This window comes from Uranotaenia lowii, chromosome 1 (genome assembly GCF_029784155.1).
Source record: "Uranotaenia lowii strain MFRU-FL chromosome 1, ASM2978415v1, whole genome shotgun sequence".
In the NCBI taxonomy this organism is placed as follows: domain Eukaryota; kingdom Metazoa; phylum Arthropoda; class Insecta; order Diptera; family Culicidae; genus Uranotaenia; species Uranotaenia lowii.
The window spans coordinates 12,421,388-12,437,475 of NC_073691.1; the positions used below are offsets into that span (position 1 = coordinate 12,421,388).

At 40.2% G+C, this 16,088-nt stretch overlaps 1 protein-coding gene across 2 annotated transcripts; it reads left to right on the forward strand.

The window, feature by feature from the left end:
• Positions 1-2,558: 2,558 nt before the first annotated feature.
• Positions 2,559-15,603, forward strand: LOC129752791 (carboxypeptidase N subunit 2). 2 transcript variants are annotated; one of them, XM_055748569.1, is made up of 4 exons: positions 2,559-3,366; positions 13,227-14,067; positions 14,128-14,297; positions 14,615-15,603. In XM_055748569.1, exons 1-4 carry the CDS (start codon positions 3,343-3,345, stop codon positions 15,167-15,169), a joined length of 1,590 nt encoding a protein of 529 aa, XP_055604544.1. In that variant the 5' UTR covers positions 2,559-3,342; the 3' UTR covers positions 15,170-15,603. The 2 variants fall into 2 exon arrangements, with proteins under 2 accessions (XP_055604544.1, XP_055604551.1); XM_055748576.1 differs by lacking the exon at positions 2,559-3,366 and adding an exon at positions 12,867-13,083.
• The last annotated feature ends 485 nt before the right edge of the window (positions 15,604-16,088 follow it).

Here is a 16,088-nt window from a genome sequence, read left to right on the forward strand (position 1 = left end):
AAAGAGGAGCCCACCGCGATCTGTGCGCCAAAACAAAAAACCTGTTTCGCAAAATATAAGTGCTTTCAAAGTTCATCGTTGAACACAAAGGTGGACCATTAAGGGACAGAGGTGTTCGCGCTTCTTGCTGTTTGTTTTGCAGCAGATTTTGGTATGGAATGTTTACAGTGGAATATTTAAAAAAATCGTGTTTAGGGATTTTTGGAAGATTTTCCATGTAACATGTATTTTTCTTTCAGTTTATTTTCTATTATAACGTGTTTTTTGTACAACAAAATGTCAATATCATTTTATATTTGTCTCTCTTTGCTTCATTTCGTGCTATTCTTCTGTTGCTTCTAAGCCTTTTTTTATTTCCTTTTTACTTAGTGCTGACAATAATGATTTTGCTTCTGCTCATTTCAGCAATTGCAAGTTACCTGATGACCGAAAATGTAGAAAAGCACAGGCAGACGATTTTATCAAGGGCAAGGATGTCAGCTCAGAAGGAGTGCCGTTCAAATTCTGAGGTAGGTGATACTGAAATAATTATAACCTAATTAAAAAAAAACATGATGTATGTTTCACTCGAGCGGATACCGCTGTAGCGATTTTGGATAGGCAAGACTACGATTACAAAATTCGGAACATGGCTACAACAGGCCCGAACGAGGAATGAATTCGTAATTACGGTAGGCTAAAGGATCCTAACAACATGTTGAGTGAGACAGCAAACAATACTGTAAAACCGAGCGTCTGTTCTCCAGGCAAAAACAACGTCTGTCTCGGATCGTCGGCAGATCCAAGTATAATATGGCAACTCCATCGCGGGATGGAGATCTTTAGCTAACAACCAAATGTTCTTGAAAAAAACATTGTAACGGAAATCGAAAGAAATGATAACCAAGCTGAGATTTTGTTAACGACTTTAACCTGACTCAACTTGCTACACAAGTGAAATCCGTTGGTTGAAAACTTGAGGACACAAGACTCAGTACGGACAAGTCTTGCTTTGCTCTAGTATAACAGGAAAAAATGCGACTCGGGATCGTGGAGCACGCTTTTTAGCCTGCTAGCCTCATGCGGCTTTTCAAGGGTAAAATCAAATGCAGTTAGGTGACTTAAACGCAAAGCAGATTTTATTTTCATGATTCTCATCCTTTTCATTTTTTCTGCGGGCGTGTGATATGAGATGACTCAACACATTCGATTCGAATGACTCCTGTAGGAATGGAAACCTTTACTTCGGATGGTCTTCAACAAGTTCTAGAAATACACGCGAAGAGAATGTTTTTGTACTCTGGACTCAAAGTCAACGTCGGAATGATCAAGTCAATGCAGAAAGTGCTTCCAGTTTCACGGAAGCATGGCAGCAGGTTGAAAAAAATGGAATGCATCCAGCTAACGCCTGATGTCGGTACCAGAGCTGCCGCTGCCGGCAAGCCTGTCCCATATGCAAAAACAACGAACCGAGAAAAACGGCTTTAAAGATTTTTATAAACTTTCGTGGATTTCGCGGTTGAAACTTTAACTATTCTATTTTTTTCTTCACAGATATGAAAGAGCATCGAAATAAGGATTAGAGAGGCATAATTAACATGGGACTTGGAATCTCGACTGCGTTCATCGTGTGAAAACGCTGGATCCGGATATCCGAGCAGACTTTGAAATCGAACAAACTGAGGCAAAATAAGGTGGCAACAGCAAAATTAGGTAGGTAATTACAGCAAACTGGTAGCACAATTAGGTGAAGAATTTAGTCAGACAGCAAAACTAGGTATCATCGAGGTATCCTTGGTTTCTTTCTTTTTTTAAAGAATACCTTAGCAGACTTTTATAACAAAATCATACCACATTTTGCTGTCGCGCCCTGATAGCCAAATTTGCTGCAAGACGTTCTCAGCAAAATTGAGGCCAAAAATGAATAGAAAAGTGATCTCAAATTTTGCTTCCTTTGAGACCTAAACGTTACACCATTATATAAAGGATCACATTTTCTCTGACAGCTCTCTTTGGTATCAATATGCGCTCAAAACATTCGAAATACGTTGCTATCCGTGTATCAAAATATTGCTATTATTTTTGCTGTGTACCACCTTTTGTCAATAAAAATCAGAGCTCAGGTTTTACTCTTGGAAGCGTGATAGCAACATTTGCTGTAATTTTATCGTAGAAGTATGCAGAAGTTGTCAACATTGAAGATCCTTCACATAAGCTTTTGAGAGTCAGGTTTTTATAATTTTGATATAGGTAATTCTGATTATGAAATCTTCATTTGAGAAATGTTTTATAATTTATTTTAAATCCTCGATTTTCATATCAACGCTTCCAACACAATTCATTGTTAACGCACATCACTGTCGTCGTCCGCTGACCGAAAACATGAAGCCAATAATTGATATTCTCGTTTTTCCTCTGCTCGTTCCTCTCATTTTCCTTTAGCCCACTAGCCTACAGACAGACAGAGCAGAGCGTCGATTCCAACGTCTCGCTCGACGCCTCAGCAGCGTCCCGTTTCCCAACATAGCTCGTTCGTCCACCGTATGTATGATATAGTGGAGTTTTAATGCACCCGCCAAAGCAAAGCAACAATTGTTATAGGAACTTACCCGAGATCAGTTCTCATCGAACCATTCTGGTGCTCGGCAGCACGTTTCGCTCATTCCCGGTCGCCTTCACGTGAATTGTTGTTACTCCGCAACCCGAAGGAGAATCGGACGGGCTGCGATTTATTGACAAACAATCCGAACCGTGTTACCTTTTTTTTGTAGGTAGTGACCAACCACTTGTTGGTGGAACGTGATATTTGATAGTTCATGGGAACCGTTTGCTCTTACAACCGAATCTCAACCAACTTACAATTCCATGCTTCGATTCAGTTGTATTCAATTTTGGTTGGATTGTTGATCGAGGATCAGGTTTAGTTATAAGACTTGTGTGCTCAAGTGGAACGTTCGAGCCACGGGCGGAAAAAGTGGCATCCAGTTTCAGCAACCACACCAGTTTCCGGATGCTGCAAAGAAGAACTTATCGATCAAAGCATCCAACCGGGGAGATTGACAAGACGCGAGTCCGCGTTTGTCTGGTGATTACTCATAGTTTTTTGTTGCCCCTGTCTAAGTTAATGGAAAGACTCTAACAAGCGCTCATAGCTGAAGTCATTGAGAAGGTCAAAGGTTTGGCTTAGATGAGCTACTCACGCCGGATTCAGCAGAACATTCTTACCCACAACCAATTCAATAATGATGCCTATCCGACGAATGAAGTGCGGAAATGTGAAACCATCAGCATCATGTTTATGAATACTACTATGACCAGCAAGCTGCCGTCGAGAGATCTCTAATCTAATTGCATGCGGCCATCATGATTCACCTTAATGCTGTCGAGGTGAGTTTCGTTCCCCTATTATCATCATCATATCGTTAAAGTTCCGGTAATTATGTTGCGCGTCTTCAATGAGACGTGTGACTTACTAACCAGACTTTTAAAACTTCTGAATCTTTCTATGATCTAATGCGCAAACTGTTAAGTTGTAAGATGTAAGATGTAAGTAAAAAATGCAAAACCAACCTCAACTTAACCACTACAATAATTAGCATAAACACAATTCATCCATGACTCATGGGGAACATCTTCGTCCCCACCCCCTATCGATTAAATCGAGGGCTATGTAGGGCCATCCACACGTGTTTTACAGTTGCTGTTGGTGTATAGAGTGACGTTCTTGGAAGACAGCAACAATAACACCATTCTTGTTCAAATCAGCGACGGTTGATTTATATATACTAGGTATTTAAAATTTACTTGTAGTGATTTTTTTTATTACTTTCTGCTTTTCGTACACATTTGACGATTGTCCAACCTGAGTCTCGTAAAAACTTTTCACAGATGTATGAATATTGTTAGAAATAACACGTTTATATTAGAATAGAAAATTTTACACTTATTTTTGTGAAGTCTAATATGGTGAGAAAAGCTGTTCCACAATGGTCTGACAATTTCTTTGTAAGCAGCCACCTGGAATGAAAGATCTCAAACGTTCAGACAGCAGCACATTCCACCACATTTCCTTATTTGTGCTTCCTGACTTATCGTCGTCGTCGTCGTCTTTGCTGGCTGCCTTCGACCAAACGACCGACCGAACGACGACCTATTAAAACCAATATAAAGTACCAACCAATTGCATTTATTTAATCACCCTCGGCCGGGTGAGCGTCGCGGCGATGCATATGGTGCTTGCTTTCGTACATTGGCATTGGAACATCCATTAGTAGGCACCTCTATCTATACTTGCCAGTTGTTGATTATTATTGTTTGTAAATATGGGCCGTCGATGCCGTCATTAGTTAGCTGGTTGCCAGGTCGTCCGGTGCTTATGGATTTCAGAACAACGGGTCTGTTTGAAATTTCTTCCCATTCTGTTACGAACGATACGGCACGTTAAGAATCGTTTGCCGTTGATGCCATTCGTTGGGTGGTGTGGTCCGGTGGATGAGTCATAAGTAGACTTACTTTCTGTCTGTGTAGTCTCTCGAGCATGTTCCACTCCATTATGCTGCAACAGATATGTTGAGGTAGATAGTGGATGTTTTTGTTTTTATGGCCTAAGTACACACTTATTTAGTGCTCCGGGGCAATGTTTCGTATACAATTAGGAATAGGAATCTGTAATTTGCTTCTATGGCCAGGCATCTTTTGTCTAAATTTGGAACCTGTAGCTTAACATGCTTGTGGGAACAAAGCGTATGGTGGATTGTGATTGTAGGTTTTAAGTAGCATTTTGATTGGACAGCATTTTGTCACCAAGGAAATTAAACGTTTGAAGAAAGGGCGATGGGCGTTGTTTCTTAATCCTATGTGTGGTATGAATAATAAGTTTCTGAACGTATAATAAAGAGAAGTCTTATCAAACTATTTGCTTAATATTGCTCGAATTTTAACAATTTACTTATGCTCTGTCGCTGTGATTTTTTTTTTCTTCACATTAGGCTGGAACAAATATCAATTTCTTCTTTTGTCACCCCCCTTCGAAATTTGCAAAAAACCCGAAGGGGAGAGTAAGTAAAGTTTGAAGTATTTTATGTTAATTTCGACAAAAAATTCAAATATCCGATAGATTACAAGACCGAAATACAAAATTTGGAAGATGAAAGTTTTTTCACCTTTTGTATTCTCGATTTTATTGAATTTTTCGATAGAAAATAACTTGACTTATAGGTTTTGTGATGCAGTATGCAATTTTGTTGCATACAAGCTTTCGCGCAATTTATTCCAATTTATTTGTTTTTCGCATTATTTTTTATTGTCCCCCCTTGCCGATGTTCCAACTCCGAGTGACAAAAGAAGGATTTGAAATTTGTTCCAGCCTTAACAAAACAATAAGGTACACCGGGGCAAGTGCAAACTCGGGGCAAGTGCAAACGATCAACTTTTCTCAGTTACAAAAAAATTAAAAAATATTTGTTCTTCTAGAAGTTGTTGTTTATGCCCAAACAAACAATCTGACATAGATAAACTAAACTTTTTTTTAAATTATTCACTATAAACACGGCACTTTTTGATTACACACGAATTCAAGTACGTACTAGACATGAAAAGTGTGTTTTTGTTTGCTTTTTTGGCTACCAAAAAGGGCATTCAAATCCGATTTTTCGTTGAAAGGTGAGTGTTTGGGATTGATATTCAATTGAAAGGAAAAAATTTGTGATAATTTTTCAGTACGCCCTGGAAATTGTGAAAAAATATTCACTCTTGTCAACCCACACTGCGGGGCAAGTGCAAACGACACTACCGGGGTAAGTGCAAACGAACCTTTAAGCCATGTAACATCAGCCTTTTCAAAAAAATCATCTCAAAAATGGTTCAGCATTAGATTAGAATGGTCAGAAGGGGTATCCAATGTGTTGTATCTGAAGCGGATATTCGAAATTCCGTAATGCCTTGGCAAATGAAGATCTTTTGCTTAAAACAACAGTCAGCAAAAATGGAGATCCAAAAAGTATTTAATTTTGCAGAAAAACAGCACATATATCAAAAAAAGATTATAAAACATACCGGAACATGTATTAAATTCGTTTTAGTAACGATACACTGACGCATCTTTGAATAATTTTGGAAAAAGCATTGCGTTTGCACTTGCCCCCATAAACGGGGCAAGTGCATACTTAGAAATTTTTTCACAAAAGTGCCGTTGCTTTTTAGCAACATTTTTTAATTTTTCATTTTCATCGGGAATTTGTTGAGAACTATTTTAGTGATGCAACGAACGATAATTGATAACACTAGTTTACAAAATTTTAAAAAAATCGTGAACTTGATTGGCTGACCAATATTTTTAATGTAAAATCGAGCGCTGAATCCGAAAATGAAATTCAAGAAAATCGCAGTAGAACCGTTTTTAAGTTATGCTCCAAATATGAAATTTTGGAAATATAAAAAAAAGTTCTTGTACTTAGATGAAAATATCTCGGACGGCATAACAGTAATTCGAAATCCCTCTTTTGCATATTGAAGGTGAATAAATTTTCTATCGATCATCTGAACACTGTTTTTGCGTATGATCAACAGTATTGTTGATATTAGTGACTTTATGATAGAAAAAATTATAAAAAAACGCATTTTTTTTAGAGACTATTTTGTTTCAGCGAAAGTTTTAGACTCGATGGTAACATTTAAAAAATCTGATTTTCATTTGCGCTTCAAAACAAAAATTTCAAGTGGTTATTTATTAAAATCTGCTGAAAATTAAAGAAGTTATGGCTACTTTACCATAACAGTATTTTTTGCAGTTTTTAATAGTTTAACGAACCGCAATACACTTATCATAGTATAGGAAGAATAAAACATGATAAATCTCACTCGCTCCAAGTCAAAATTATTTATTAGCTTACCAAAAGGTCACATACCAAATTTCAGGATGATCTGACCATAGGGAGGGGTTGCTTGAGTCTCTAACGTGAATAAAATTTAAAGGTATTTTGCCCGGGAGGAACGAAAAATACTGTTTTTTTTTCAATAACTTTTTACATCACAATCCGATTGTTTTTAATGGTTGATTTTCTTAAAGCCTAAGTTGAGACAAATATTTCACCCGAAGACTGCAACACGATTGGACTTGAAGTAAAAAAGTTATTGCAATTCTAAGGCCGCACATTTTGTCCAACACTCAATGAGTACTTTTTCGACCAAAATACAATCTTGGAACCACAATAACTTTCTTGTTTCAAACCCAATCGAGTTTCAGTCTTCGGGTGAAATATTTTTCTCAACTTAGGCTTTAAGAAAATCAACCATAAAAAACATTCGGCTAGTGATGAAAAAAAGTTATTGATGAAAAACCAGTATTTTTCGTTCTTCCCGAGCAAAATACCTTAAAATTTTATTCACGTTTGGGGATCCAGAAACCCTTCCTTATGGTCAGATCAGCCTGAAATTTGGCATGTGACCTTTTGGTAAGCTAATAAATAATTTTGACTTGGAGCGAGTGAGATTTATCATGTTTTATTCTTCTTATACTGTGATAAGTGTACTGCGGTTCGTTAAATTATTAAAAACTGCAAAAAATACTGTTATGGTAAAGTAGCCATATCTTCTTCAATTTTCAACCGATTTTGATAAATAACCACTTGAAATCTTTGTTTTAAATTGACATTTAAGCGCAAATGAAAATGTTACCATCGTGTCTAAAACTTTCGCTGAAACAAAATTTTCTCTAAAAAACTGGGTTTTTATAATTTTTTCTATCATAAAGTCACTAATATCAACAATAATGTTGATCATACGCAAAAACAGTGTTCAGATGAATGATAGAAAATTTATTCACCTTCAATATGCAAAAGAGGGATTTCGAATTACTGTTATGCCGTCCGAGATATTTTCATCTAAGTACAAGAACTTTTTTTATTTTTCGCAAATTTCATATTTGGAGCATAACTCAAAAATGGTTCTACTGAGATTTTTTTTAATTTCATTTTCGGATTCAGCGCCCGATTTTACATTAAAAATGACCTTCAGTTTACTAAGTTCAAAAATGCTGTAAACTAGTGTAATTTTTGAAGATATACATATTTTTCTAGGACATGTGAAAGTTGAACTATGGTGAAAACCGTTTGCACTTGCCCCGGTGTACCTTACATTATTAAGGTTTCATTTCAAATTGATAGCAAAGTGTGGCCCAAATTACCGAGAGCAAATGGTTACCATAATTCGGTGCTAAAACAAAATAAAGTATCATTTAGGTATCCTTATTGTCGTCCCGATTCCTACTCCGCCGTCTAACGCCTTAAGTAAATAGTTCCGTTGGAAGTCATCATGCCGACTTCATGGAGGGACGGTCTTCGACGGACCAGATCTTTCCACTACGGCAAATCCTTCAAAAATGCCGTGAACACCAAGTCCCTACGCACAATCAATTCATTGACTTCGGAGCCGCATACGACACAATCGAGCCATCACGAGCTATGGAAATTAATGGAGAATTCTCTGAGAAGCTAGCCAGACTGATCAATGCCACGATGGATGGAATGCAGTGCTGTGTGAGGATTTCGGTTGAATTGTCGAGTCCATTTTTATCACGCAGTCGGTCTCGGATCTTCGTCTTGGACGTATTAATTGTAGTATACTGGAAAGGAGCAACTAACTTCCGAAGTACAGAATCAGCTTAACTTCTGTTGATAGTTCGATGAAGAATGTGTTTTGTTGTCTTTCATGATATCGAGTGTTGCTTTGATTTACAAAAATGGAAATCAAGAAAACCTTTTTAAAAGTTACGATACTAAATTAATCATTAACCCAATCCTTCCTGCTTCGCGTTTCAGTTTGCGATAGATCTCCTCCACCGCCGCAGATGATCTGCCGACTATATCAATGTCATCGGCAAAGCAGATAAGTTTACTGGATCTGTTGAAAATCGTGCCCCGAATTTCGCCCACCGCTCGTCGAATAACACCTTGAACCGTTGAACATCATGTAGGATAGACCATCGCTTTGTCGAAGCCCCCTGCGCGATTCGAATGAACTCGATAATTCACCCGAAATCCGCACACAGCACTGCGTTCCATCCATCGTCGCCTTGATCAGTTTGGTCAGCTTCCCGGAAAAGCCGTTCTCTTCCATCATTTTCCATAGCTCGTTACGGTCGATCGTGTCGTATGCGGCTTTGAAGTCGATGAATAGATGGTGCGTAGGGACTTGGTGTTCCCGGCATTTTTGGAGGATTTGCCGTAATGTGAATATCTGGTCCGTCGTTGACCGTCTCTCCATGAAGCCGGCCTGATGACTTCCCACGAATCTGTTCGCTTGTGGCGTTAGGCGGCGGAGTAGGATTCGGGACAACACTTTGTAGGCGGCATTGAGGACAGTGGTCGCTCGGTAGTTCTCAAAGTCCAATTTGTCGCCCTTCTTGTAGATGGGGCATATTACCCCCTCCTTCCACTCCTCCGCTAGCTGTTCTATGTCCCAGATCCGGACTATCAACTGGTGTAGGCAATCGGCCAACTTGTCCGGGCCCATTTTGATGAGTTCAGCTGTGATGCCACCCTTCCCAGCCGACATATTGCTATCCAGCTGGCAAATAGCTTCCTTAAATTCACTCATCGTTGGGAGTTGCTCCTCTACGTCGTTGGCTACGTCGGAGATGTACCCCCACCGCCTTGATCTCCTGCGTGTGCGCCGTTCAGGTGTTCACCGAAGTGCTGCTTCCACCTTTTAATCATCTCACGATTGTCGGTCAGGATGCCTCCGACCTTATCCCGGCATATTTCAGCTTGCGGCCCGAAGCCTTTGCGGGATGCGTTGAATTTCTGATAGAGCTTTCGTGTTTCTTGGGAAAGATGCAGCTGCTCCAGCTCCTCGAGCTCTTTCTCTTCCAGACGGCGCTTTTTTCTACTGGAAAATTCGGACTCGCTGCCTCCTGTCGGTGATTTTCCACATTTCGACGGGTGCCTCTTTGCACCATTGCCGCCCGCGTGGCATTCCCATCGTCCATCAGCCTCCTACACTCCTCGTCGAACCAGTCGTTCCGTCGAGTTCGCTCCACATAACCGATGACGTTCTCCGCAGCACTGTTGATGGCTGTCTTGGTGGTATCCCAACAGTCCTCGTCAGCTCGCCCTCTGCCGGCAGCGCTGTTTCGATCGATTGCGCGTAGTCTGCTGCGACCTCAGGTTGCTTCAGTCGTGCGATATTTAACCGAGGCGGGCGCCGGTTTCGTGTGTTGTTCACTACGAAGAGTTTTGGGCGCATCTACGGACATCTTCACCATCACCAGATAATGGTCTGACTCGATGTTGGCGCCTCGACAGGATCTGACGTCGATGATGTCCGAGAAGTGCCGGCTGTCAATCAAAACGTGGTCGATCTGTGATTGCGTTTGGTACGGTGATCTCCAGGTGTACTTGTGTGGAAGACGGCGCTGGAAAAAGGTACTACGTAGGCGGCGAAATCTATTAATCTGAGGCCGTTTTCGTTGGTCAGCTGATGCGCATTGAACCTTCCAATTGACGGTTTTAATTCCTCCTCCTGGCCGACCTGAGCAGTTAAATCCCCTAAGGCGATCTTGATATCATGTTTTGTGCAGCGTTTGTATTCATGCTTCAGCTGCGCGTAGAATTCGTCTTTGTCGTCACCGGTACTTCCGAGGTAAGGGCTTTGCACGTTGATGATGCTGATGTTGAAGAACCGGCCCTTGATTCCCAACCGGCACATTCGTGAGTTGATCGGCCACCACCCGATCACACCCTTTTGCGTCTTTCCTATCACTATAAATAAAAGCTTCTTCCCGTAAATTCTGTATTTGGCTAAAACCTAGACACATGACTTATGCCGCGAGTCGCGTGACGTGTCTCGCAAAATTTCATTCCGTCGTCCAGACTTCAGAAAATGCTTCCGGAAACAAAAGTTAAGGTGAGCTTCCCAGCTGTTCAGTTCTTTGAATTCAAGCACAGTGTTTGGAATGGAACAGCATCTGAAGGTTTATTAATCTAAAACAATTTACAGCTGTAGAAAATGAAAAAAATAAAAAATACACCAAAATAATTTATAATGCGACTAATAAATTTAGTGCATTTTTTTCCTTTTTTCTCATTGTGTTTTTTTTTATTTTAATAGTTTTATGGACCAAAAAAACCATCCTAATGGAAATATTTCTGAAAATTCCAGAAAGTCAATTTCTGGCCAATTGTTTTCCTACACCAGATTTCGGCATTTCATGCGTTTTTAAGTCAATTGTCATCAAACAAAACTTTAAACGGTAGAAAATCGATTTTTTTTTCTTGTTCGACGTAAACTTTTTCCATACAACCTTCCTCAATAACGACGGAACGAGCTTGAAGATACTTTGAAGATAAATTCTTTGTTACTGTCAAATTAGCAAGAAAGTGTGTAAAATAGCAAGATAGCAGCTTCGAAAAATATCAGTATTTCGATGACAAACAAGACCAAGGACATGTACATCAAAAATGCCGGTAAAAGATTTATTATTCTAACTGAATGTTTACTAAAGGCAGGTTCCGCATATTTTCAAATAAAAACTATTACTGAGATAGTTGATTTATCAACAAAAACTGCATTGACCCAGTAAGGGGGCGTCAACGATAAGAGATGTACCATCAAGACGCCATTCACCGCCCAGTTAAGCGGTTTTTCAACTTCAATCATGTGTAATAAAAAAACGACGGCAGATTTTTATTCGCTTTCTTTTCCAATACATCCCAAAACTGCTCTACTTTAAATAAAAAATTTAGTGGAATGTGAAAAATTTAGTGGAATGTGAAAAATTTACGCTTTTCAAAATAATTAACTAAACTTTGGGGTGTTCAACTGGCCCTATTACCGCCCACTCGACTTTTTCGGGTATCGATAATGTTTTCTAAAAAAAAACTATCTAAACAACACGGAAACTGTTTTTTTAGTATTTCCCATACAACGAGCTGTCAAAACCATATTTTGGCTCTTTAGAGAATACATTTTGTGAATTTTTATCCGCAAATTTAGTACAAATTTTAACAAAGTGCGTTGACTGACAAAATGATGATTCCCAGCAAACAACCTCAAGTAACCGGTTACTATCAGCGATAAAACATCATTTTCTAACATAATCCAACTAAATGCTTCTTACAATTTACACATTTGACACAATACATGCGTTAAAAACAAAGAAATTGTGCGTGACCGGTCATTAGGAACCCACACTTTTTTTTATACACCAATTACCGCCCATCACTAAACGCTTCAAAAAACAACAACTATTGGAAAAATCGAAAATTTTTTGATGCAAATCTATTCTTCGAAAATTAAACTATCGTTTCAAGTTGATTTTAGGTCCAAAAGGTACTATCTAGTAAACAAAACCCTTTTTGCCCTAGGAGTACAGTAATGCTTAGTTCGCTAACAGGCGTCGAATTCAATAATTTGACCGGAAACGAAAAACCAAATATTTTATTTCTGGCTATATTTAGCATAATTAAGTGATGTTTTTTCAGTGAAATGGTCAAACAATGATGCCGACACAGAACACAGGTTTTATATTTGGAGAAAACATCCCAGTTTTTTCAAAATACACACAAAAGGGTGATTTTGGGCGGTAAATGGTGACTGGGCGGTGAATGGCGTCTTGATGGTACCTCATTCCATCTTCGAAAATGTAACTGTAAAATTGCACACCCATTCGTATCTACGTCTGTAGCTTGGTTGCTCGATAAAAACCACCTTTTTATCAGGCAAGGTTCGATTGATAACCAGAGCAGCGCAAAGCACCTACCTACCTACCTACCTAATATAAAATTATAAGATAAGAGGTTCCTTGGGCGCAAACTGTGTTGAACTGTTCTCTCGACTTACGTAGTTAGGTAAACCCATATGTGCATACCGTTCTGGCATCGACTACTGATAACGCGATTCCAAATGAGCCGAAGGAAAGTCCGCTCTTAGTGCAGAAAATAACTTATAGGTGCTGGAAGCTTACTTCCTCCACGGTTGAAAGTTCGAATATTGTTTAAGTTTTAAACTTAAAAATCGGGTTCACACTCGAAAAATATGTAGGTACTTTCAAAAGTTTCCTACTTCGTCTATTATAAATAACAATAAATTTGTAAAAAAATGGAAAAGGTAAGATTCGTACTGAAATAGTTCTCTGGCAGTGATTTTTATATGACTCAATGTTCTCTTCCGAGAAAGTCAGGGAATTTAGATAACGCTTTTCCTATGAGATGACACACTTTTTGACTTATGCTACGTATTTTTCTTTCCAGCTTCTGGTAACCTTTCTGCTGTTCTTCGTCAGTGGTCTTTGGAACGTACAGGGTCGTGAGGGTGAGTTCGAACCCATCGAGAAAATCTGCGATCGGTGCAAATGTTCGCTGCACAAGGAATTCACCAGCTCGGAGCAGGACAAGTTTCTTAGCTACTCGGTGCTGGATTGTTCAACGAAAAACCTGCGGCACATGCTTGCTGAGTGGCCCGAAGAATTTGCCCAGGATCTTAAGCCGGGACAGGAGCTGGTGTTTTCGCTGTCCGGCAATGACATCCATTCGCTGCAGCAATTGCCGGCCACAGAAGCGGATCTTGTCTTCAGTTGTAGACATTGCAACTTGAGCGAACTGGCTAGCGGTCTGTTTCTGGACACTCCGAATATAGTTCGGTTAGATCTGAGCTGGAATCGGCTGAGTGGGGATGTTCTGACTCCGGATGTATTCCGTGGACCCTACAATGACGAAGTGTACGAACCGTTGGCCCTGGACGAGTTGGATTTGAGTAACAATCTGATCAGCTATTTGGATGGTTCGCTGTTTGAACATATGGCTCATCTGAGGAGTTTATCTCTTTCCAAGAATCCTCTAGAAAAGATCACACCGGATACGACGCTAGCTCTGGGGTCAATTCGACGCTTGGAACATCTGGATCTTTCTTATACAGGGATCGACGAACTACCTCGGGGCGTGTTCGATAAAATTGACGGCTTGAAGGAGCTGTATCTACAGGGAAATCACTTCAAGGCCGTCCCCAGTGCCATAGCATTGCTGAAACCGACGCTGAAGATTTTGAACATCGGTGACAACCCCATTCAGATGCTGAACGATGAGAGCTTTTTTGGTAAAGTGACTGAAAAAAAATTGAAAAATTTAATTCATTGCAGGAGATTTTGTCTTATAGATCTTGATCGATTGACTCATCTGAACATCAGCATGATGGAGAATTTGGAGGATATCATCATCGGGACATTTAGTGGACTCAAGTCGCTGGAAGTTTTGGTTTGTAGTAACAATCCCAGTCTGATGACCTTCGACATGAGTGATCTGAAAGGGCTTGTCCGTCTTCGACAGGTGAGTTTGAACATCACTATTTTTAATATGTTAAATCTAGATGAGAAACAGCATCTAAACGATGGACAAAACAAGCTAATTCCTATAACTTTGTGCTATTTCCAACAAGGCGAGGTTATCTCAAATTTTATCATCTTTGTATTTGTTCTTATCTTGAGAAATCTCAGGCCTGTCATCATAAAATTACATCTGTGTTGATCAACAGTTATCTGGAGCATTTACAGATTTATTTAGACATTTTACTGTTGCATAATATTGACACATCAGTCCGCGTAAATACTTTGTACTAAATACTAATACAAGTATCAATCCCGCAGTTGGACCTCTCGAACTGTGGCCTCCAGCACCTCCACCTGGACGAACCGATCCCGATAATCGACCACAACTCGGACATTGCCCAATTCGAAGTGTTCCAGAAGCTACGCTCGGTCAACCTCGAAGGCAACCCGTGGCATTGCGACTGTGACCTCTACAAAACGATCGAATCCTTCAAGCACATCCTGGAAGACGAATTCCATGGCCCAGCGACAAGCCCCTCAAATGAGGCACGCTGTGAAAGTCCTTACGATCTGGCGGCACTGCCGCTTACCGACCTGGGACCCCTTTCCCTGTGCAATAGTCCACCCAAGAAGGTGCCAAAGATCCCAATCTACGAGGCGCCCGCCTTCCTGCGTCCCCGCTCCATAATGCTGTCACTCCTTTCGGTTGGCATAGTCCTGCTGATAGGATTCGTCATCGGGTTTGCCATCGTTTGCATCAAACGGCGGCTGCAGAAAGCGGACTTTGGCTTCACCTCCCCGGTCCGGTACACAACGGTTCGGGACAGTACCACCTCGAATATCTTGCAGCAGCAGCAACAGCAACATGTCTAGTTAGCTAGATGGTGGTTAGTACCGTGTTCCATTTATAAAAGATTTTTTTTCGAAAAAAAAACACGGACTAAATCTTCGTATGCGTATTCTAGTCGCTAGGTTTTACATTTGTTAGGGTAAGATTTATGTTTTGAAAATACTAAGCTGTTAAGAATAACTTAGAATGGTGTTTTCGCTGTCCGAAAGCCGTAATTTTGTTGCTACGAAATTATCCATGAAAGAGTCGTCATTCGTTAAAGTTTGAGCAATTTGTGCAATACGGAACTACGACGGCAGTAGAAGCTTATTCGGAGAAAACAATATAATAGGTTCAAAAACAAGCTGTAGCACGATAACTCTCAGATTTAAAAGAGTTTATTTCATCTAGTCAAAAATAAGTAAGCATCACTGCTACAACATACAAGAAAACAATCTTTAGAAGATTCACTAATATACACCAAGGGAAGATCAGTCATTCAGTCTTGTTTTGACCGCGCTCTCGAACGGTTGCTTTTTCCCTTCGCTCCGTAAAGTGCTTTCAGTCTGATTTACAAGTCTTTCTAAATCCCAGACATCCTCTCGATATACCATCCACTTGGTATTTTTCCTACGCGTCGTTCAAAGAACTTTTCCAGTGTATCGTCTTCGACACATTCTACGCCCAGAGGGCACTTTTTCCATCATGATGGGGGACCCTCCTCCGGTTTGGGGGCATTCCACCCTCCGGCCAAGCCGAAACGCAAGAACGGTTCCCGAATGGTTGGATCCCCGTGGCGAACATGGGGAAATTCTTTTCCTTCGTTTAAAACCTGTAAGCCCTTCCAAGCTTCCAAAAAACCCATTCACCATCTCCACATCCGTCGAGCAGCTAGTAGGTAAAATCGAAGGAGGTAATCCAATCGATGGTGGTTCCAACTACCTGCTTAAAGTACGGAATCCG

What these genes read in the sequence shown, in the direction of transcription:
- LOC129752791 (XM_055748569.1), top strand. Translation starts at nt 3,343, where the DNA reads ATGATTCACCTTAATGCTGTCGAG. An exon ending in GAACGATGAGAGCTTTTTTG is followed by an intron (nt 14,068 to 14,127) that starts GTAAAGTGACTG and finishes TTTGTCTTATAG; the next exon opens with ATCTTGATCGATTGACTCAT. An exon ending in GGCTTGTCCGTCTTCGACAG is followed by an intron (nt 14,298 to 14,614) that starts GTGAGTTTGAAC and finishes TCAATCCCGCAG; the next exon opens with TTGGACCTCTCGAACTGTGG.